The 22,080-nt window shown below is 43.8% G+C and overlaps 1 protein-coding gene across 2 annotated transcripts; it reads right to left on the reverse strand.

Annotated features, from left to right (window-relative positions):
* Positions 1–414: 414 nt before the first annotated feature.
* LOC139276119 (uncharacterized) lies at positions 415–20,333 on the reverse strand. 2 transcript variants are annotated; one of them, XR_011595816.1, is made up of 4 exons: positions 19,657–20,333; positions 13,137–14,820; positions 6,616–8,299; positions 415–1,778 (listed from the first exon to the last, which is right to left on the reverse strand). XR_011595816.1 is itself a non-coding variant. In XM_070893631.1 (3 exons), exon 1 carries the CDS (start codon positions 18,336–18,338, stop codon positions 16,650–16,652), a length of 1,689 nt encoding a protein of 562 aa, XP_070749732.1. In that variant the 5' UTR covers positions 18,339–19,650; the 3' UTR covers positions 415–1,778; positions 6,616–8,299; positions 13,137–16,649. The 2 variants fall into 2 exon arrangements, 1 of the variants encoding a protein (XP_070749732.1); XM_070893631.1 differs by lacking the exon at positions 19,657–20,333 and having other exon boundaries at positions 13,137–19,650.
* Positions 20,334–22,080: the final 1,747 nt, after the last annotated feature.

Genomic DNA, 22,080 nt, shown 5'->3' on the forward strand with positions numbered 1-22,080 from the left:
TAATGTCTCTAAGAGGGTGCTTAACCCCGGTAGGAAGTTTCCAGAATAGTTGAGGAGACCCAGGAACGACCGCAGATCCATGGTGTTCTGTGGCCTGGGCGCGTTCCTGATAGCCTCTGTCTTGGCGTCTGTGGGCCGAATGCCGTCCGCCGCGATCTTTCTCCCCAAAAACTCCACTTCTGTTGCCATGAAGACGCATTTCGACCTCTTCAGCCGCAGCCCTACGTGATCCAGTCACTGGAGGACCTCCTCCAGGTTTTGTAGGTGCTCGACGGTGTCCCGACCCATGACCAATATGTCATCCTGAAAAACCACCGTGCGTGGTACTGACTTGAGTAGGCTCTCCATGTTTCTCTGGAACATCGCTTGTCGAGGAAATTTAGCTTAAATGAACTCAGGCGGAGACTTTCAGAATTTGCTTCGAGAGAAGTTTATTACTAAAGCTAACAAGATATCTTGGAGAGCTTGCTTGGACCATACCAAGGCAAAAACTCTGCCGTACAGGCAAATTGTCCCTATCTTTATACAGAAATTGAATACAGAAATATAAAAGGAATCTTATTCATTAGTCCCGCGAGTACAAAGGTCGTCTCGGGAGGTATACACTCTATCTTTCCTTGCATAGTTTCTCTCTGTTCACAGTCTGATAAGAAAAGGCAAAAGGAGACTCCCTTTTAATACCAGATGGTCACCTAATTGCATCTCTAAGTTTCAAGGCTAAAAAAGCGTGGCTATTTTTCTAGACCTATTATTTCTTTAAGCATAGCAAAAACAGAATTTAACCCTTCCCTTTTCCATAAGCCATAGATTCATAGATTCTTTCTTCCACAATTCCCTCCTTGTTGATCTTTTTATTTTTTAGATCAACACAATTTCCTATATTCTCTTCTTGAGCAAAAGGGGGTTTATTACTTGACTAATTAAATTTTTAAAATTTTTTTATCCACATTCCGCAAAGGATTATTAATAATACAAGCATAACCACACCTACGATTACTATGGGGTGTATAGCAAGCTTCAGTACTGCTGTAGCTTTTGGGGACCATCCGGTAAGCACATCCCACCAGTGGTGTACTGTCAAAGAGGTGACTTCGTCTGCGATTCTTACTAGTTGCCCCTTCTTGTAACTCATTTCGACTCTAAATTGGTGGATGTCTCTGCCTTGCTTTGACAGAGCTTCCTCAATTTTCTTGTCATTCCGTATCAAATTGTGCAGTCTGGTCAAATTAATTACAGGGGATCAGGGTTCAATCTTGTGCATAGACAGATATTTTTCTACATTTTTCCACTGCCCAAAGGTATAAGTTCTTTTTACTTCAGGATCATACAGGGTGTAGACTCTTCTCACGCATTTATTACTGGGGGGTTTATACAAAATTTGTTAGCTTTAATTCCCATTTACATACTCCAATGGAGTGCTGCAGTGAGCATGGTTCGTGTATGGCGGTCTGATAGGGACATACCATTCCGAATGGCCACCTAGCACATCCCCTCTGGTGATGTGTCATATTCTTCTCATCGACCCAATCTCCTTTAAATTTTGGGCAATATTTTCAAGTCCAAATATTTAATACAAGAGCAGGTACAGTTCTTCAGCTAGAAGATGGCTGTTTTCTTAGTCGGGCGACCGTAGTACGTCCTGGTTCAATGCCTTTTCCTTCGGCTGTAATTCGTCGGGGAAATAATATTTACAGCGGGTTACATGCACCCAGTTCGGGTGCTTTTCTAACTTCAAAGCGGTTCGTGTTGTGAGAATTATCTGATACGGTCCTTTCCACCTAGGAGAAAAGGATTCTTTATTTAATGTTTTTACTAACACTTGATCTCCAGGTCTGAAAGGTGCATTTCCTTCCGACAGGGGCACCTGTGTCTGCTTTATTTGTTCATGCAGACTTCTTGCTATTTCATCATTCCAAATTAATGCTATTTTTTCATCTGCCAGTGGTGGTTTTACGCCAGTAGGCATTGGTCTTCCCAATAAGGCTTCATGTGGTGTTAAATCAGTGTTTCGGTTTTTCTGGTTTCTCATTGTATACAATACTAATGGTAAGGCTTCTGGCCACTTCAGTCCAGTCTCCTGACATACCTTGGTAAGGGTAGATTTTATTGTCCCATTTACTCTTTCTACCATTCCCGAGGACTGTGGTTGATATGGTATATGTAACTTCCACTGGAACCCTAACGCTTCTGCAAGGTTTTGCACTATTTTTCCGGTGAAGTGGGTTCCCCTGTCACTGTTGATTCCCATAGGTATCCCATATCTTGGTACTATTTCTTTAAATAGAATTTTTACTACTGTTCGGGCATCGTCTTTTCTAGTGGCGTACGCTTCTACCCACCTTGTGAACATATCTACTATGACTAATAGATACTTAAGACCTGATACTGGAGGCATGTGGACAAAGTCAATTTGCAAATTTTCAAAGGGCATACTTGGTTGGGGTAGATGATCATATCCAGCAGGTGTTTTACCTCTGTTATTTTGTTGACAAATTTGGCATGTTCTAGCAACTTTCTCAATTACTACTGTTATTCCTGGTGCATACCACTGTGCATTAATAGCATGTATCATCCCTCCTTTGCCCATGTGAGCCTGACCGTGTGCTAGGCGAGACAGGGGCAAAAATAGAGATCTAGGGCAAACAGTTCGCCCATCAGGGTGATACCAAATGTCGTTTTTTTTAAAAACAACCCTGGTTTTCCCAAGTTCTTCCTTCCTGCATGGTAACTTGTTGTTGGGCTGTTTTAAGTTGTTGGATGTCAAGTACCTGTGGAGGGGAGACTGCGACTGCTTGAAGGCAGTCTGCCTGTGCCGAAGCGGCTTGTTTGGCTGCTTCGTCAGCCCTCCTATTTCCTACTGATACTTCATCCTCACCGGTTGTGTGAGCTGCACACTTGATAACGGCTACCTTACTTGGCAACTGAATGGCGTCTAATAGATTAAGCACCAGTTGAGAGTGCTTAATATGCTTTCCACCAGAGGTGATAAAGCCTCTGTTATTTCCACAGTTGTCCAAAATCATGGGCCACACCGAATGCATATCTAGAATCAGTATAGATATTAGCAGTATGATCTTTAGCTATTATACAAGCTCTAGTGAGGGCAAACAATTCAGCAGCCTGAGCCGAGGTTCCGGGAGGCAGGGCGAATGCTTCAACAGTTTCGTAGGGATTTACAATAGCATAGCCTGCCAAAAACAAATCATCCGATGGCCTGTACGATGATCCATCCGTATAGAGACTAAGATCAGGATTGTCCATGGGCTCTGTGAGCAAATCTGGTCTTGGTAAAGTGGCTACTTCCACCGTTAACAGACAATCATGCTGGTCTGGATCCTCTACTTCTTTAGTAGGAAGAAAGGTGGCTGGGTTCACTGCGCGTCGAAAGGTGTAGTTAGGGTGTGACAGCAGTAATACTTCATAACCTGTTCTTCGAGACGCTGTAAAGTGTTGTGTGGCAGCTAAATTCAAAAGTAATAACACAGCATGGGCTGTAATGACAGTACATGGATGATCCAAAACAATGGCTTTCTTTAACTGTTTAAATGCCTCCTCTCTCTCTGGGCACCACTCCACCTTGGGTGGGGCATTATTCAGGGCAGCTGATCTTAGGACCGCATCCCATTCTCGATTGTCTGAATTCTTTCTGGTCCTAGCTGACTCTGCCCTTGAGATATGTGAAAACCCAGGTACTGGACTTGAGTCTGACAAAATTGTAACTTTTGTAACGACACTCGGTGCCCTCTTTCACATAGGTGCTGTAACAGTTTTAGGGAGTCTTGCATGCACCTGTATCCGTGGCTAGAAGCCACAAGAAAATCGTCCGCATACTGCAGCAGTACAGACTGGTCTGATAATGAACAGTCTTCAAGGTCTCTTTTTACTGCTGCTGCATATACTGCGGGGCTTTCGGTGTATCCTTGGGGCAACCTGGTCCATGTGTACTGCTGCTTCTTGTGGGTGAAAGCAAACAGATACTGACTCTCTTGATTTAACGGGATAGAGAAAAAAACTGAACACAGGTCTATTACAGTAAAGACAGTTGCTGTTGGTGGTATAGCAGATAGTATAATGTTGGTGTCCGGTACCACAGGGGTGATAGCGACTACTATCTTATTAATAGCTCTCAGATCTTGCACAAATCTCCATTCATTCGGCCTATTAACCTTTGGTATGGGCAGTATCGGAGTGTTACACGGGCTCTGTGTCTTTTCTAAAACTCCTTGTTCCAACAATGCAGAAATGACTGGCTCTATCCCATTTTCTGCCTCTGGAGGCAGTCTGTACTGCCTAATGCTTGGTAACACGGCATTCTTTATCAATTGTACCCGATGGGGTACTGCAGAATGTACTTGCCCAACATGATTCTTATGCTTTGCCCAAAGTTCAGAAGATACTTGATTCAATGCCATTGGCAGCTTAGGGCTTGGTTGTTCTGGGGGTTGCTGTTTTTCAAAAGTGGAGGCATGATTTTTACCTTTCCACTGGAGAATCCCCCTGTTGTGGGTGATAAAGTCTATCTGAACATTTTGCAATTTTATTACTGCCCAAGGTTGATAGCCGTGTTGCTGTTTTTCTCTTTCTATTCCTACAATCATCGGACCCATATCTTTAGGTTTCGCTGGCGGTTTTACAGCCAAGGTCAGATGGGGTGTCGAGTTCGCTTCTCTAAACCGCTGTTGCTGTAAGGGTGTCAAATCGATGGCTACCCCCAATCCTTCTGGTCCAAAATAAATGCGGGGCGTAGCTTCTACTATTTCTTCTCTATTTAAAAAGGATTGTACCAAACACTGGTAAGTTTCAGCTTTTTGACGAATGTACCAGGCTGTACAGTGAAGCTGAACTGCCTCAAAGCTTGTCAAAATTATATACATCAATTCTTCAGTATTAGAGTCAAATTTAGCTTTTAAGTTTTGTATAACTTCATGTATCAAGGGGGAATAGAAGTTGCCAATCAATTGCCAACAATAGAGGGTAGCCTTTTCTTTGTTATCCTCCCTTTTCTCTTTTTTAATCCCATTAAAGAACTGATGAATATTATTTGGAGGGAGCTCCATGTACATTCCTTCCTTTGTGCAATAAATTGTGGCTCCTAGTTTGCACAAAGTCTGTCTTCCCAATAAAGGGAGCGGTGTTGTTTTAGAGACTTTCAAAGTCTCATCATTCACTGATTGTCCTTCAATTATCAATTTGGTAGGTTCAGATAAAAATTCTTTCATGGGGATACCGGCCACACCCATACTTAAGACGGTGGTGTTGCTTACAGATAATCCCACAGAGGATGGTACAGAAGACATAGTAGCACCGGTATCCACCAGGAATTTCACATAAGTGTCTCCTACTTTTACTACTGCCAGAGGGTTTTCTTCTATGTCTGCCGATAAGCGAAGGGCTGCCACCTGTACCACTAAGCCTCCGGGGCATCCCTATGCTGATTATTCTGTGCCTGTCCTCGTCCCTTTTGCTGATTTACTGACCTGCTGTTTTAGCCTTATTTTCCTTATAGGTAAATAGTCCCTCTCTATCCATGTTAGCCAGTACTGTAACTGTCTCTTTCCAACTTTTTCCTTGCCAGTCCAAAACCCTTATTTTGTATGTTCTTGCTTGTTGTGGCAACATACAATTTAACAAGGTTTGCACTGCCAAAGGTTCATTTTGATCCATTGGTATTCCTGCATGCTCGTCCCAACTATTTTTCCATCTGCCTGCAAAATCTATTCTTCTGCTTTCTGCAAGCAGCGGGTGACTTCCCCTATATCTCCATGCTTTTTAGCTCCCTTTAATAAATGGTACAGGTTTGCTCAAGCCAGTTGTGAAAGGCTACTGGCTTCTTAACAGGATTAGGGGCAGCTGATATCATATCCCGAGCTTCCCCCGGTGTCCAGGGCTTTAGGACAGCCGTTGGTCTGATCATTACACGGGGGCTTGTGTCGTGGGGGTAGTGGAGGAATCGGCCTGTCTTATCCAGCTGAGCGGCCACTATTTCTATAATCTCCTGCCAATCATCCGGCTTGGTGGTTCGAAGACGGGGATATAAGCCGACAGGGGAAGCGGTCAAAACCGGGGCACTCGGGGGGCTGTAAGAGAGAGGGGGCTTCTCCTTACCCTACTCCTCTTTCTTTTTATTTTTAGGGGCTGGTGCCTCTTTGCCACCTCTGTCCATTTTTTAAAACAATTCTCCATATAATCTTTATCCCAACTGGGGTCCACTGTCCCATTTTTGGTGGTCTGTCTCCATTCCTCAATTAAGGACAATTTAAAACTTCCTCCATATGGCCAATCCCAACCGTACAAATCGCTAGTAAACGTTACCGCGTATCTGTCGTCTGCTGTTTCTTTAATTACAGTGTCCGCCGGCGAGCCGGGTGGCACAATGGGATCTCTTACCTTCTCTCGTTGCTTTACTACCTTACGGATTCTTTTCTCAGTCTTAGGATGTACTTTCATTCTTTCAGTTGAGAGGTCGTCCTTCTTTCCTTTTCTAGGAACTGGGCACGAGCGCCCTGCTCGACTAGAGCCGTTTCCCATTCTACCGGGTGCAATGTCTCGCGATCTTTTCTGAAATGAGAGTTAGGACAATCCTACAAAATATACAATAATTTACAAAGCGCTCACCGGTGTTCTCTTTTCCGCTCAGCTCGGGGTCTCCTTTTGCCTTTTTGTTATTTTAGCTTCTTGGCGGTAGCTACCTTATACCTCACCCTCTCGGGGATCTCGGCGGCCCGTCCCCCTTTCAGCTAGGACGGCCTAGGCACCTTCCTCCTTTCAGCTAGGAAGGTCCTTAAAAATTCCTCTTTTCTTTAGAATCTGTCGAGGAAATATTCCACTTTTCTCTTTAAAAGTTAAATTTAGTTCTTTTGGATCTCGTTTTTTTTAGAGATCCTGCCGGACTACGCCAGAATCTGTCGAGGAAATTTAGCTTAAATGAACTCAGGCGGAGACTTTCAGAATTTGCTTCGAGAGAAGTTTATTACTAAAGCTAACAAGATATCTTGGAGAGCTTGCTTGGACCGTACCAAGGCAAAAACTCTGCCGTACAGGCAAATTGTCCCTATCTTTATACAGAAATTGAATACAGAAATATAAAAGGAATCTTATTCATTAGTCCCGCGAGTACAAAGGTCGTCTCGGGAGGTATACACTCTATCTTTCCTTGCATAGTTTCTCTCTGTTCACAGTCTGATAAGAAAAGGCAAAAGGAGACTCCCTTTTAATACCAGATGGTCACCTAATTGCATCTCTAAGTTTCAAGGCTAAAAAAGCGTGGCTATTTTTCTAGACCTATTATTTCTTTAAGCATAGCAAAAACAGAATTTAACCCTTCCCTTTTCCATAAGCCATAGATTCATAGATTCTTTCTTCCACAATTCCCTCCTTGTTGATCTTTTTATTTTTTAGATCAACACAATTTCCTATATTCTCTTCTTGAGCAAAAGGGGGTTTATTACTTGACTAATTAAATTTAAAAATTTTTTTTATCCACATTCCGCAAAGGATTATTAATAATACAAGCATAACCACACCTACGATTACTATGGGGTGTATAGCAAGCTTCAGTACTGCTGTAGCTTTTGGGGACCATCCGGTAAGCACATCCCACCAGTGGTGTACTGTCAAAGAGGTGACTTCGTCTGCGATTCTTACTAGTTGCCCCTTCTTGTAACTCATTTCGACTCTAAATTGGTGGATGTCTCTGCCTTGCTTTGACAGAGCTTCCTCAATTTTCTTGTCATTCCGTATCAAATTGTGCAGTCTGGTCAAATTAATTACAGGGGATCAGGGTTCAATCTTGTGCATAGACAGATATTTTTCTACATTTTTCCACTGCCCAAAGGTATAAGTTCTTTTTACTTCAGGATCATACAGGGTGTAGACTCTTCTGTGGGGTTTATACAAAATTTGTTAGCTTTAATTCCCATTTACATACTCCAATGGAGTGCTGCAGTGAGCATGGTTCGTGTATGGCGGTCTGATAGGGACATACCATTCCGAATGGCCACCTAGCACATCCCCTCTGGTGATGTGTCATATTCTTCTCATCGACCCAATCTCCTTTAAATTTTGGGCAATATTTTCAAGTCCAAATATTTAATACAAGAGCAGGTACAGTTCTTCAGCTAGAAGATGGCTGTTTTCTTAGTCGGGCGACCGTAGTACGTCCTGGTTCAATGCCTTTTCCTTCGGCTGTAATTCGTCGGGGAAATAATATTTACAGCGGGTTACATGCACCCAGTTCGGGTGCTTTTCTAACTTCAAAGCGGTTCGTGTTGTGAGAATTATCTGATACGGTCCTTTCCACCTAGGAGAAAAGGATTCTTTATTTAATATTTTTACTAACACTTGATCTCCAGGTCTGAAAGGTGCATTTCCTTCCGACAGGGGCACCTGTGTCTGCTTTATTTGTTCATGCAGACTTCTTGCTATTTCATCATTCCAAATTAATGCTATTTTTTCATCTGCCAGTGGTGGTTTTACGCCAGTAGGCATTGGTCTTCCCAATAAGGCTTCATGTGGTGTTAAATCAGTGTTTCGGTTTTTCTGGTTTCTCATTGTATACAATACTAATGGTAAGGCTTCTGGCCACTTCAGTCCAGTCTCCTGACATACCTTGGTAAGGGTAGATTTTATTGTCCCATTTACTCTTTCTACCATTCCCGAGGACTGTGGTTGATATGGTATATGTAACTTCCACTGGAACCCTAACGCTTCTGCAAGATTTTGCACTATTTTTCCGGTGAAGTGGGTTCCCCTGTCACTGTTGATTCCCATAGGTATCCCATATCTTGGTACTATTTCTTTAAATAGAATTTTTACTACTGTTCGGGCATCGTCTTTTCTAGTGGCGTACGCTTCTACCCACCTTGTGAACATATCTACTATGACTAATAGATACTTAAGACCTGATACTGGAGGCATGTGGACAAAGTCAATTTGCAAATTTTCAAAGGGCATACTTGGTTGGGGTAGATGATCATATCCAGCAGGTGTTTTACCTCTGTTATTTTGTTGACAAATTTGGCATGTTCTAGCAACTTTCTCAATTACTACTGTTATTCCTGGTGCATACCACTGTGCATTAATAGCATGTATCATCCCTCCTTTGCCCATGTGAGCCTGACCGTGTGCTAGGCGAGACAGGGGCAAAAATAGAGATCTAGGGCAAACAGTTCGCCCATCAGGGTGATACCAAATGTCGTTTTTTTTAAAAACAACCCTGGTTTTCCCAAGTTCTTCCTTCCTGCATGGTAACTTGTTGTTGGGCTGTTTTAAGTTGTTGGATGCCAAGTACCTGTGGAGGGGAGACTGCGACTGCTTGAAGGCAGTCTGCCTGTGCCGAAGCGGCTTGTTTGGCTGCTTCGTCAGCCCTCCTATTTCCTACTGATACTTCATCCTCACCGGTTGTGTGAGCTGCACATTTGATAACGGCTACCTTACTTGGCAACTGAATGGCGTCTAATAGATTAAGCACCAGTTGAGAGTGCTTAATATGCTTTCCACCAGAGGTGATAAAGCCTCTGTTATTTCCACAGTTGTCCAAAATCATGGGCCACACCGAATGCATATCTAGAATCAGTATAGATATTAGCAGTATGATCTTTAGCTATTATACAAGCTCTAGTGAGGGCAAACAATTCAGCAGCCTGAGCCGAGGTTCCGGGAGGCAGGGCGAATGCTTCAACAGTTTCGTAGGGATTTACAATAGCATAGCCTGCCAAAAACAAATCATCCGATGGCCTATGTGATGATCCATCCGTATAGAGACTAAGATCAGGATTGTCCATGGGCTCTGTGAGCAAATCTGGTCTTGGTAAAGTGGCTACTTCCACCGTTAACAGACAATCATGCTGGTCTGGATCCTCTACTTCTTTAGTAGGAAGAAAGGTGGCTGGGTTCACTGCGCGTCGAAAGGTGTAGTTAGGGTGTGACAGCAGTAATACTTCATAACCTGTTCTTCGAGACGCTGTAAAGTGTTGTGTGGCAGCTAAATTCAAAAGTAATAACACAGCATGGGCTGTAATGACAGTACATGGATGATCCAAAACAATGGCTTTCTTTAACTGTTTAAATGCCTCCTCTCTCTCTGGGCACCACTCCACCTTGGGTGGGGCATTATTCAGGGTAGCTGATCTTAGGACCGCATCCCATTCTCGATTGTCTGAATTCTTTCTGGTCCTAGCTGACTCTGCCCTTGAGATATGTGAAAACCCAGGTACTGGACTTGAGTCTGACAAAATTGTAACTTTTGTAACGACACTCGGTGCCCTCTTTCACATAGGTGCTGTAACAGTTTCAGGGAATCTTGCATGCACCTGTATCCGTGGCTAGAAGCCACAAGAAAATCGTCTGCATACTGCAGCAGTACAGACTGGTCTGATAATGAACAGTCTTCAAGGTCTCTTTTTACTGCTGCTGCATATACTGCGGGGCTTTCGGTGTATCCTTGGGGCAACCTGGTCCATGTGTACTGCTGCTTCTTGTGGGTGAAAGCAAACAGATACTGACTCTCTTGATTTAACGGGATAGAGAAAAAAACTGAACACAGGTCTATTACAGTAAAGACAGTTGCTGTTGGTGGTATAGCAGATAGTATAATGTTGGTGTCCGGTACCACAGGGGTGATAGCGACTACTATCTTATTAATAGCTCTCAGATCTTGCACAAATCTCCATTCATTCGGCCTATTAACCTTTGGTATGGGCAGTATCGGAGTGTTACACGGGCTCTGTGTCTTTTCTAAAACTCCTTGTTCCAACAATGCAGAAATGACTGGCTCTATCCCATTTTCTGCCTCTGGAGGCAGTCTGTACTGCCTAATGCTTGGTAACACGGCATTCTTTATCAATTGTACCCGATGGGGTACTGCAGAATGTACTTGCCCAACATGATTCTTATGCTTTGCCCAAAGTTCAGAAGATACTTGATTCAATGCCATTGGCAGCTTAGGGCTTGGTTGTTCTGGGGGTTGCTGTTTTTCAAAAGTGGAGGCATGATTTTTACCTTTCCACTGGAGAATCCCCCTGTTGTGGGTGATAAAGTCTATCTGAACATTTTGCAATTTTATTACTGCCCAAGGTTGATAGCCGTGTTGCTGTTTTTCTCTTTCTATTCCTACAATCATCGGACCCATATCTTTAGGTTTCGCTGGCGGTTTTACAGCCAAGGTCAGATGGGGTGTCGAGTTCGCTTCTCTAAACCGCTGTTGCTGTAAGGGTGTCAAATCGATGGCTACCCCCAATTCTTCTGGTCCAAAATAAATGCGGGGCGTAGCTTCTACTATTTCTTCTCTATTTAAAAAGGATTGTACCAAACACTGGTAAGTTTCAGCTTTTTGACGAATGTACCAGGCTGTACAGTGAAGCTGAACTGCCTCAAAGCTTGTCAAAATTATATACATCAATTCTTCAGTATTAGAGTCAAATTTAGCTTTTAAGTTTTGTATAACTTCATGTATCAAGGGGGAATAGAAGTTGCCAATCAATTGCCAACAATAGAGGGCAGCCTTTTCTTTGTTATCCTCCCTTTTCTCTTTTTTAATCCCATTAAAGAACTGATGAATATTATTTGGAGGGAGCTCCATGTACATTCCTTCCTTTGTGCAATAAATTGTGGCTCCTAGTTTGCACAAAGTCTGTCTTCCCAATAAAGGGAGCGGTGTTGTTTTAGAGACTTTCAAAGTCTCATCATTAACTGATTGTCCTTCAATTATCAATTTGGTAGGTTCAGATAAAAATTCTTTCATGGGGATACCGGCCACACCCATACTTAAGACGGAGGTGTTGCTTACAGATAATCCCACAGAGGATGGTACAGAAGACATAGTAGCACCGGTATCCACCAGGAATTTCACATAAGTGTCTCCTACTTTTACTACTGCCAGAGGGTTTTCTTCTATGTCTGCCGATAAGCGAAGGGCTGCCACCTGTACCACTAAGCCTCCGGGGCATGCCTATGCTGATTATTCTGTGCCTGTCCTCGTCCCTTTTGCTGATTTACTGACCTGCTGTTTTAGCCTTATTTTCCTTATCGGTAAATAGTCCCTCTCTATCCATGTTAGCCAGTACTGTAACTGTCTCTTTCCAACTTTTTCCTTGCCAGTCCAAAACCCTTATTTTGTATGTTCTTGCTTGTTGTGGCAACATACAATTTAACAAGGTTTGCACTGCCAAAGGTTCATTTTGATCCATTGGTATTCCTGCATGCTCGTCCCAACTATTTTTCCATCTGCCTGCAAAATCTATTCTTCTGCTTTCTGCAAGCAGCGGGTGACTTCCCCTATATCTCCATGCTTTTTAGCTCCCTTTAATAAATGGTACAGGTTTGCTCAAGCCAGTTGTGAAAGGCTACTGGCTTCTTAACAGGATTAGGGGCAGCTGATATCATATCCCGAGCTTCCCCCGGTGTCCAGGGCTTTAGGACAGCCGTTGGTCTGATCATTACACGGGGGCTTGTGTCGTGGGGGTAGTGGAGGAATCGGCCTGTCTTATCCAGCTGAGCGGCCACTATTTCTATAATCTCCTGCCAATCATCCGGCTTGGTGGTTGGAAGACGGGGATATAAGCCGACAGGGGAAGCGGTCAAAACCGGGGCACTCGGGGGGCTGTAAGAGGGAGGGGGCTTCTCCTTACCCTCCTCCTCTTTCTTTTTATTTTTAGGGGCTGGTGCCTCTTTGCCACCTCTGTCCATTTTTTAAAACAATTCTCCATATAATCTTTATCCCAACTGGGGTCCACTGTCCCATTTTTGGTGGTCTGTCTCCATTCCTCAATTAAGGACAATTTAAAACTTCCTCCATATGGCCAATCCCAACCGTACAAATCGCTAGTAAACGTTACCGCGTATCTGTCGTCTGCTGTTTCTTTAATTACAGTGTCCGCCGGCGAGCCGGGTGGCACAATGGGATCTCTTACCTTCTCTCGTTGCTTTACTACCTTACGGATTCTTTTCTCAGTCTTAGGATGTACTTTCATTCTTTCAGTTGAGAGGTCGTCCTTCTTTCCTTTTCTAGGAACTGGGCACGAGCGCCCTGCTCGACTAGAGCCGTTTCCCATTCTACCGGGTGCAATGTCTCGCGATCTTTTCTGAAATGAGAGTTAGGACAATCCTACAAAATATACAATAATTTACAAAGCGCTCACCGGTGTTCTCTTTTCCGCTCAGCTCGGGGTCTCCTTTTGCCTTTTTGTTATTTTAGCTTCTTGGCGGTAGCTACCTTATACCTCACCCTCTCGGGGATCTCGGCGGCCCGTCCCCCTTTCAGCTAGGACGGCCTAGGCACCTTCCTCCTTTCAGCTAGGAAGGTCCTTAAAAATTCCTCTTTTCTTTAGAATCTGTCGAGGAAATATTCCACTTTTCTCTTTAAAAGTTAAATTTAGTTCTTTTGGATCTCGTTTTTTTTAGAGATCCTGCCGGACTACGCCAGAATCTGTCGAGGAAATTTAGCTTAAATGAACTCAGGCGGAGACTTTCAGAATTTGCTTCGAGAGAAGTTTATTACTAAAGCTAACAAGATATCTTGGAGAGCTTGCTTGGACCGTACCAAGGCAAAAACTCTGCCGTACAGGCAAATTGTCCCTATCTTTATACAGAAATTGAATACAGAAATATAAAAGGAATCTTATTCATTAGTCCCGCGAGTACAAAGGTCGTCTCGGGAGGTATACACTTTATCTTTCCTTGCATAGTTTCTCTCTGTTCACAGTCTGATAAGAAAAGGCAAAAGGAGACTCCCTTTTAATACCAGATGGTCACCTAATTGCATCTCTAAGTTTCAAGGCTAAAAAAGCGTGGCTATTTTTCTAGACCTATTATTTCTTTAAGCATAGCAAAAACAGAATTTAACCCTTCCCTTTTCCATAAGCCATAGATTCATAGATTCTTTCTTCCACAATTCCCTCCTTGTTGATCTTTTTATTTTTTAGATCAACACAATTTCCTATATTCTCTTCTTGAGCAAAAGGGGGTTTATTACTTGACTAATTAAATTTAAAAATTTTTTTTATCCACATTCCGCAAAGGATTATTAATAATACAAGCATAACCACACCTACGATTACTATGGGGTGTATAGCAAGCTTCAGTACTGCTGTAGCTTTTGGGGACCATCCGGTAAGCACATCCCACCAGTGGTGTACTGTCAAAGAGGTGACTTCGTCTGCGATTCTTACTAGTTGCCCCTTCTTGTAACTCATTTCGACTCTAAATTGGTGGATGTCTCTGCCTTGCTTTGACAGAGCTTCCTCAATTTTCTTGTCATTCCGTATCAAATTGTGCAGTCTGGTCAAATTAATTACAGGGGATCAGGGTTCAATCTTGTGCATAGACAGATATTTTTCTACATTTTTCCACTGCCCAAAGGTATAAGTTCTTTTTACTTCAGGATCATACAGGGTGTAGACTCTTCTGTGGGGTTTATACAAAATTTGTTAGCTTTAATTCCCATTTACATACTCCAATGGAGTGCTGCAGTGAGCATGGTTCGTGTATGGCGGTCTGATAGGGACATACCATTCCGAATGGCCACCTAGCACATCCCCTCTGGTGATGTGTCATATTCTTCTCATCGACCCAATCTCCTTTAAATTTTGGGCAATATTTTCAAGTCCAAATATTTAATACAAGAGCAGGTACAGTTCTTCAGCTAGAAGATGGCTGTTTTCTTAGTCGGGCGACCGTAGTACGTCCTGGTTCAATGCCTTTTCCTTCGGCTGTAATTCGTCGGGGAAATAATATTTACAGCGGGTTACATGCACCCAGTTCGGGTGCTTTTCTAACTTCAAAGCGGTTCGTGTTGTGAGAATTATCTGATACGGTCCTTTCCACCTAGGAGAAAAGGATTCTTTATTTAATGTTTTTACTAACACTTGATCTCCAGGTCTGAAAGGTGCATTTCCTTCCGACAGGGGCACCTGTGTCTGCTTTATTTGTTCATGCAGACTTCTTGCTATTTCATCATTCCAAATTAATGCTATTTTTTCATCTGCCAGTGGTGGTTTTACGCCAGTAGGCATTGGTCTTCCCAATAAGGCTTCATGTGGTGTTAAATCAGTGTTTCGGTTTTTCTGGTTTCTCATTGTATACAATACTAATGGTAAGGCTTCTGGCCACTTCAGTCCAGTCTCCTGACATACCTTGGTAAGGGTAGATTTTATTGTCCCATTTACTCTTTCTACCATTCCCGAGGACTGTGGTTGATATGGTATATGTAACTTCCACTGGAACCCTAACGCTTCTGCAAGGTTTTGCACTATTTTTCCGGTGAAGTGGGTTCCCCTGTCACTGTTGATTCCCATAGGTATCCCATATCTTGGTACTATTTCTTTAAATAGAATTTTTACTACTGTTCGGGCATCGTCTTTTCTAGTGGCGTACGCTTCTACCCACCTTGTGAACATATCTACTATGACTAATAGATACTTAAGACCTGATACTGGAGGCATGTGGACAAAGTCAATTTGCAAATTTCAAAGGGCATACTTGGTTGGGGTAGATAATCATATTTAGCAGGTGTTTTACCTCTGTTATTTTGTTGACAAATTTGGCATGTTCTAGCAACTTTCTCAATTACTACTGTTATTCCTGGTGCATACCACTGTGCATTAATAGCATGTATCATCCCTCCTTTGCCCATGTGAGCCTGACCGTGTGCTAGGCGAGACAGGGGCAAAAATAGAGATCTAGGGCAAACAGTTCGCCCATCAGGGTGATACCAAATGTCGTTTTTTTTAAAAACAACCCTGGTTTTCCCAAGTTCTTCCTTCCTGAATGGTAACTTGTTGTTGGGCTGTTTTAAGTTGTTGGATGTCAAGTACCTGTGGAGGGGAGACTGCGACTGCTTGAAGGCAGTCTGCCTGTGCCGAAGCGGCTTGTTTGGCTGCTTCGTCAGCCCTCCTATTTCCTACTGATACTTCATCCTCACCGGTTGTGTGAGCTGCACATTTGATAACGGCTACCTTACTTGGCAACTGAATGGCGTCTAATAGATTAAGCACCAGTTGAGAGTGCTTAATATGCTTTCCACCAGAGGTGATAAAGCCTCTGTTATTTCCACAGTTGTCCAAAATCATGGGCCACACCGAATGCATATCTAGAATCAGTATAGATATTAGCAGTATGATCTTTAGCTATTATACAAGCTCTAGTGAGGGCAAACAATTCAGCAGCCTGAGCCGAGGTTCCGGGAGGCAGGGCGAATGCTTCAACAGTTTCGTAGGGATTTACAATAGCATAGCCTGCCAAAAACAAATCATCCGATGGCCTATGTGATGATCCATCCGTATAGAGACTAAGATCAGGATTGTCCATGGGCTCTGTGAGCAAATCTGGTCTTGGTAAAGTGGCTACTTCCACCGTTAACAGACAATCATGCTGGTCTGGATCCTCTACTTCTTTAGTAGGAAGAAAGGTGGCTGGGTTCACTGCGCGTCGAAAGGTGTAGTTAGGGTGTGACAGCAGTAATACTTCATAACCTGTTCTTCGAGACGCTGTAAAGTGTTGTGTGGCAGCTAAATTCAAAAGTAATAACACAGCATGGGCTGTAATGACAGTACATGGATGATCCAAAACAATGGCTTTCTTTAACTGTTTAAATGCCTCCTCTCTCTCTGGGCACCACTCCACCTTGGGTGGGGCATTATTCAGGGCAGCTGATCTTAGGACCGCATCCCATTCTCGATTGTCTGAATTCTTTCTGGTCCTAGCTGACTCTGCCCTTGAGATATGTGAAAACCCAGGTACTGGACTTGAGTCTGACAAAATTGTAACTTTTGTAACGACACTCGGTGCCCTCTTTCACATAGGTGCTGTAACAGTTCTAGGGAATCTTGCATGCACCTGTATCCGTGGCTAGAAGCCACAAGAAAATCGTCCGCATACTGCAGCAGTACAGACTGGTCTGATAATGAACAGTCTTCAAGGTCTCTTTTTACTGCTGCTGCATATACTGCGGGGCTTTCGGTGTATCCTTGGGGCAACCTGGTCCATGTGTACTGCTGCTTCTTGTGGGTGAAAGCAAACAGATACTGACTCTCTTGATTTAACGGGATAGAGAAAAAAACTGAACACAGGTCTATTACAGTAAAGACAGTTGCTGTTGGTGGTATAGCAGATAGTATAATGTTGGTGTCCGGTACCACAGGGGTGATAGCGACTACTATCTTATTAATAGCTCTCAGATCTTGCACAAATCTCCATTCATTCGGCCTATTAACCTTTGGTATGGGCAGTATCGGAGTGTTACACGGGCTCTGTGTCTTTTCTAAAACTCCTTGTTCCAACAATGCAGAAATGACTGGCTCTATCCCATTTTCTGCCTCTGGAGGCAGTCTGTACTGCCTAATGCTTGGTAACACGGCATTCTTTATCAATTGTACCCGATGGGGTACTGCAGAATGTACTTGCCCAACATGATTCTTATGCTTTGCCCAAAGTTCAGAAGATACTTGATTCAATGCCATTGGCAGCTTAGGGCTTGGTTGTTCTGGGGGTTGCTGTTTTTCAAAAGTGGAGGCATGATTTTTACCTTTCCACTGGAGAATCCCCCTGTTGTGGGTGATAAAGTCTATCTGAACATTTTGCAGTTTTATTACTGCCCAAGGTTGATAGCCGTGTTGCTGTTTTTCTCTTTCTATTCCTACAATCATCGGACCCATATCTTTAGGTTTCGCTGGCGGTTTTACAGCCAAGGTCAGATGGGGTGTCGAGTTCGCTTCTCTAAACCGCTGTTGCTGTAAGGGTGTCAAATCGATGGCTACCCCCAATTCTTCTGGTCCAAAATAAATGCGGGGCGTAGCTTCTACTATTTCTTCTCTATTTAAAAAGGATTGTACCAAACACTGGTAAGTTTCAGCTTTTTGACGAATGTACCAGGCTGTACAGTGAAGCTGAACTGCCTCAAAGCTTGTCAAAATTATATACATCAATTCTTCAGTATTAGAGTCAATTTTAGCTTTTAAGTTTTGTATAACTTCATGTATCAAGGGGGAATAGAAGTTGCCAATCAATTGCCAACAATAGAGGGCAGCCTTTTCTTTGTTATCCTCCCTTTTCTCTTTTTTAATCCCATTAAAGAACTGATGAATATTATTTGGAGGGAGCTCCATGTACATTCCTTCCTTTGTGCAATAAATTGTGGCTCCTAGTTTGCACAAAGTCTGTCTTCCCAATGAAGGGAGCGGTGTTGTTTTAGAGACTTTCAAAGTCTCATCATTAACTGATTGTCCTTCAATTATCAATTTGGTAGGTTCAGATAAAAATTCTTTCATGGGGATACCGGCCACACCCATACTTAAGACGGTGGTGTTGCTTACAGATAATCCCACAGAGGGTGGTACAGAAGACATAGTAGCACCGGTATCCACCAGGAACTTCACATAAGTGTCTCCTACTTTTACTACTGCCAGAGGGTTTTCTTCTATGTCTGCCGATAAGCGAAGGGCTGCCGCCTGTACCACTAAGCCTCCGGGGCATCCCTATGCTGATTATTCTGTGCCTGTCCTCGTCCCTTTTGCTGATTTACTGACCTGCTGTTTTAGCCTTATTTTCCTTATAGGTAAATAGTCCCTCTCTATCCATGTTAGCCAGTACTGTAACTGTCTCTTTCCAACTTTTTCCTTGCCAGTCCAAAACCCTTATTTTGTATGTTCTTGCTTGTTGTGGCAACATACAATTTAACAAGGTTTGCACTGCCAAAGGTTCATTTTGATCCATTGGTATTCCTGCATGCTCGTCCCAACTATTTTTCCATCTGCCTGCAAAATCTATTCTTCTGCTTTCTGCAAGCAGCGGGTGACTTCCCCTATATCTCCATGCTTTTTAGCTCCCTTTAATAAATGGTACAGGTTTGCTCAAGCCAGTTGTGAAAGGCTACTGGCTTCTTAACAGGATTAGGGGCAGCTGATATCATATCCCGAGCTTCCCCCGGTGTCCAGGGCTTTAGGACAGCCGTTGGTCTGATCATTACACGGGGGCTTGTGTCGTGGGGGTAGTGGAGGAATCGGCCTGTCTTATCCAGCTGAGCGGCCACTATTTCTATAATCTCCTGCCAATCATCCGGCTTGGTGGTTCGAAGACGGGGATATAAGCCGACAGGGGAAGCGGTCAAAACCGGGGCACTCGGGGGGCTGTAAGAGAGAGGGGGCTTCTCCTTACCCTCCTCCTCTTTCTTTTTATTTTTAGGGGCTGGTGCCTCTTTGCCACCTCTGTCCATTTTTTAAAACAATTCTCCATATAATCTTTATCCCAACTGGGGTCCACTGTCCCATTTTTGGTGGTCTGTCTCCATTCCTCAATTAAGGACAATTTAAAACTTCCTCCATATGGCCAATCCCAACCGTACAAATCGCTAGTAAACGTTACCGCGTATCTGTCGTCTGCTGTTTCTTTAATTACAGTGTCCGCCGGCGAGCCGGGTGGCACAATGGGATCTCTTACCTTCTCTCGTTGCTTTACTACCTTACGGATTCTTTTCTCAGTCTTAGGATGTACTTTCATTCTTTCAGTTGAGAGGTCGTCCTTCTTTCCTTTTCTAGGAACTGGGCGCGAGCGCCCTGCTCGACTAGAGCCGTTTCCCATTCTACCGGGTGCAATGTCTCGCGATCTTTTCTGAAATGAGAGTTAGGACAATCCTACAAAATATACAATAATTTACAAAGCGCTCACCGGTGTTCTCTTTTCCGCTCAGCTCGGGGTCTCCTTTTGCCTTTTTGTTATTTTAGCTTCTTGGCGGTAGCTACCTTATACCTCACCCTCTCGGGGATCTCGGCGGCCCGTCCCCCTTTCAGCTAGGACGGCCTAGGCACCTTCCTCCTTTCAGCTAGGAAGGTCCTTAAAAATTCCTCTTTTCTTTAGAATCTGTCGAGGAAATATTCCACTTTTCTCTTTAAAAGTTAAATTTAGTTCTTTTGGATCTCGTTTTTTTTAGAGATCCTGCCGGACTACGCCAGAATCTGTCGAGGAAATTTAGCTTAAATGAACTCAGGCGGAGACTTTCAGAATTTGCTTCGAGAGAAGTTTATTACTAAAGCTAACAAGATATCTTGGAGAGCTTGCTTGGACCGTACCAAGGCAAAAACTCTGCCGTACAGGCAAATTGTCCCTATCTTTATACAGAAATTGAATACAGAAATATAAAAGGAATCTTATTCATTAGTCCCGCGAGTACAAAGGTCGTCTCGGGAGGTATACACTCTATCTTTCCTTGCATAGTTTCTCTCTGTTCACAGTCTGATAAGAAAAGGCAAAAGGAGACTCCCTTTTAATACCAGATGGTCACCTAATTGCATCTCTAAGTTTCAAGGCTAAAAAAGCGTGGCTATTTTTCTAGTCCTATTATTTCTTTAAGCGTAGCAAAAACATAATTTAACCCTTCCCTTTTCCATAAGCCATAGATTCATAGATTCTTTCTTCCACATCGCTGCAACCGACCAAATTCCAAATGGGCATCTGTTGTAGATGAACAGTCCCTTGTGCGTGTTGATGCAGGATGAGGCCCTTCAAAGACTCCTCAGCAAATGCGTCATGTAGGCCGAAGTCAGGTCGAGCTTGGTGAACGTCTTGCCTCCTGCCAGCGTCGCAAATAGGTCATCTGCCTTAGGTAGCGGGTATTGGTCCTGTAGCGAGAAACGATTAATAGTTACTTTATAATCACCGCAAATGCTGACCGTGCCATCACTTTTGAGTACTGGAACAATCGGGCTGGCCCACTCGCTGAATTCCACTGGGGAGATGATGCCCTTGCATTGCAGCCTGTCCAGCTCGATTTCCGCTCTCTATCATCATGTGAGGTACCGCTCGTGCCTTGTGGTGAATGGATCGTGCTTCTGGGACCAAGTGGATCCGTACCTTCGCCCCGGAAAAGTTTCCAATGCCAGGCTCAAAAAGGGAAGGAAATTTGTCAAGAACCTGGGTACATGAGGCCTCATCGACATGTGATAGCGCTCGGATGTCATCCCAGTTCCAGCGGATTTTGCCCAACCAGCTCCTTCCAAGCAGTGTGGGGCCATCGCCCGGAACAATCCAGAGTGGCAGTTCATGCACCGTGCCCTTGTAGGTGACCTTGACCATGGCGCTGCCCAGGACAGTGATAAGCTCTTTGGTGTACATTCTCAGTTTTGTGTGGATGGGGCTCAGGGCTGGTCTGAGTGCCTTGTTGCACCACAGTCTCTCAAACATCTTTTTGCTCATGATGGATTGGCAAGCGCCAGTGTCCAGTTCCATGGCTATGGGTAAGCCATTCAATTTTACGTTTACCATTATAGGTGGACATTTCGTCGAAAATGTGTGCACCCCGTGTACTTCAGCATCTGCCTCCTCTCTCTGAGGCTCAAAATTGCTTTGATCCACCATAGACCGATCTTCCTCAGCCACGTGGTGGTTAGCAGGTTTTGCAGAGCTTGCAGCTCATCTGCAAGCTCGTTGGAGGTGCCCCATTGTTCCACAGCTCTTGCAAACATACCCTTTGAAGCAGCATGAATAGGCTGAATGGAAGCCTCCACAATGCCAACAAGGTCTGAATTGCCTTGCATTCATCCTTTGTTGTGGACTCTGAGCGATCTGAGTCACCTGAGGCCTGCTGGCAGTTGCAGACTCGTGGTTTCTGCCCTGTACATTTCTGCTCGCAAACACAGTTCCAGTTAATTTATGAACATTGCTAGCACTTGTGTGCTGAGAGATTTGTTTAGTGTTATCACTGGTGGACATAAACACCTGTGCTATTGCAATGGCCTTACTGAGGGTCAGTGTCTCTACAGTCAAAAGTTTTCGTAGGATGGTCTCGTGGCCAATACCAGTACAAAAAAGTCTCTGAGCATTTGATCCAGGTAGCCATCAAACTCAAATTGTCCTGCAAGTCGCCTTAGCTCGGCGACGTAGCTCGCCACTTCCTGACCTTCAGATCGCTGACACGTGTAGAACCGATACCTCGCCATCAGCACGCTCTCCCTTTGGTTAAGATGCTCCAGAACCAGTGTACACAGCTCCTCATATGACTTATCTATGGGTTTCACCGGAGCCAGAAGATTCTTCATGAGACTGTAGGTCGGTGCCCCGCAGACTGTGAAGAGGATCGCTGTCATTTTTGCAGCG

This window comes from Pristiophorus japonicus, chromosome 11 (genome assembly GCF_044704955.1).
Source record: "Pristiophorus japonicus isolate sPriJap1 chromosome 11, sPriJap1.hap1, whole genome shotgun sequence".
NCBI lineage: Eukaryota > Metazoa > Chordata > Chondrichthyes > Pristiophoridae > Pristiophorus > Pristiophorus japonicus.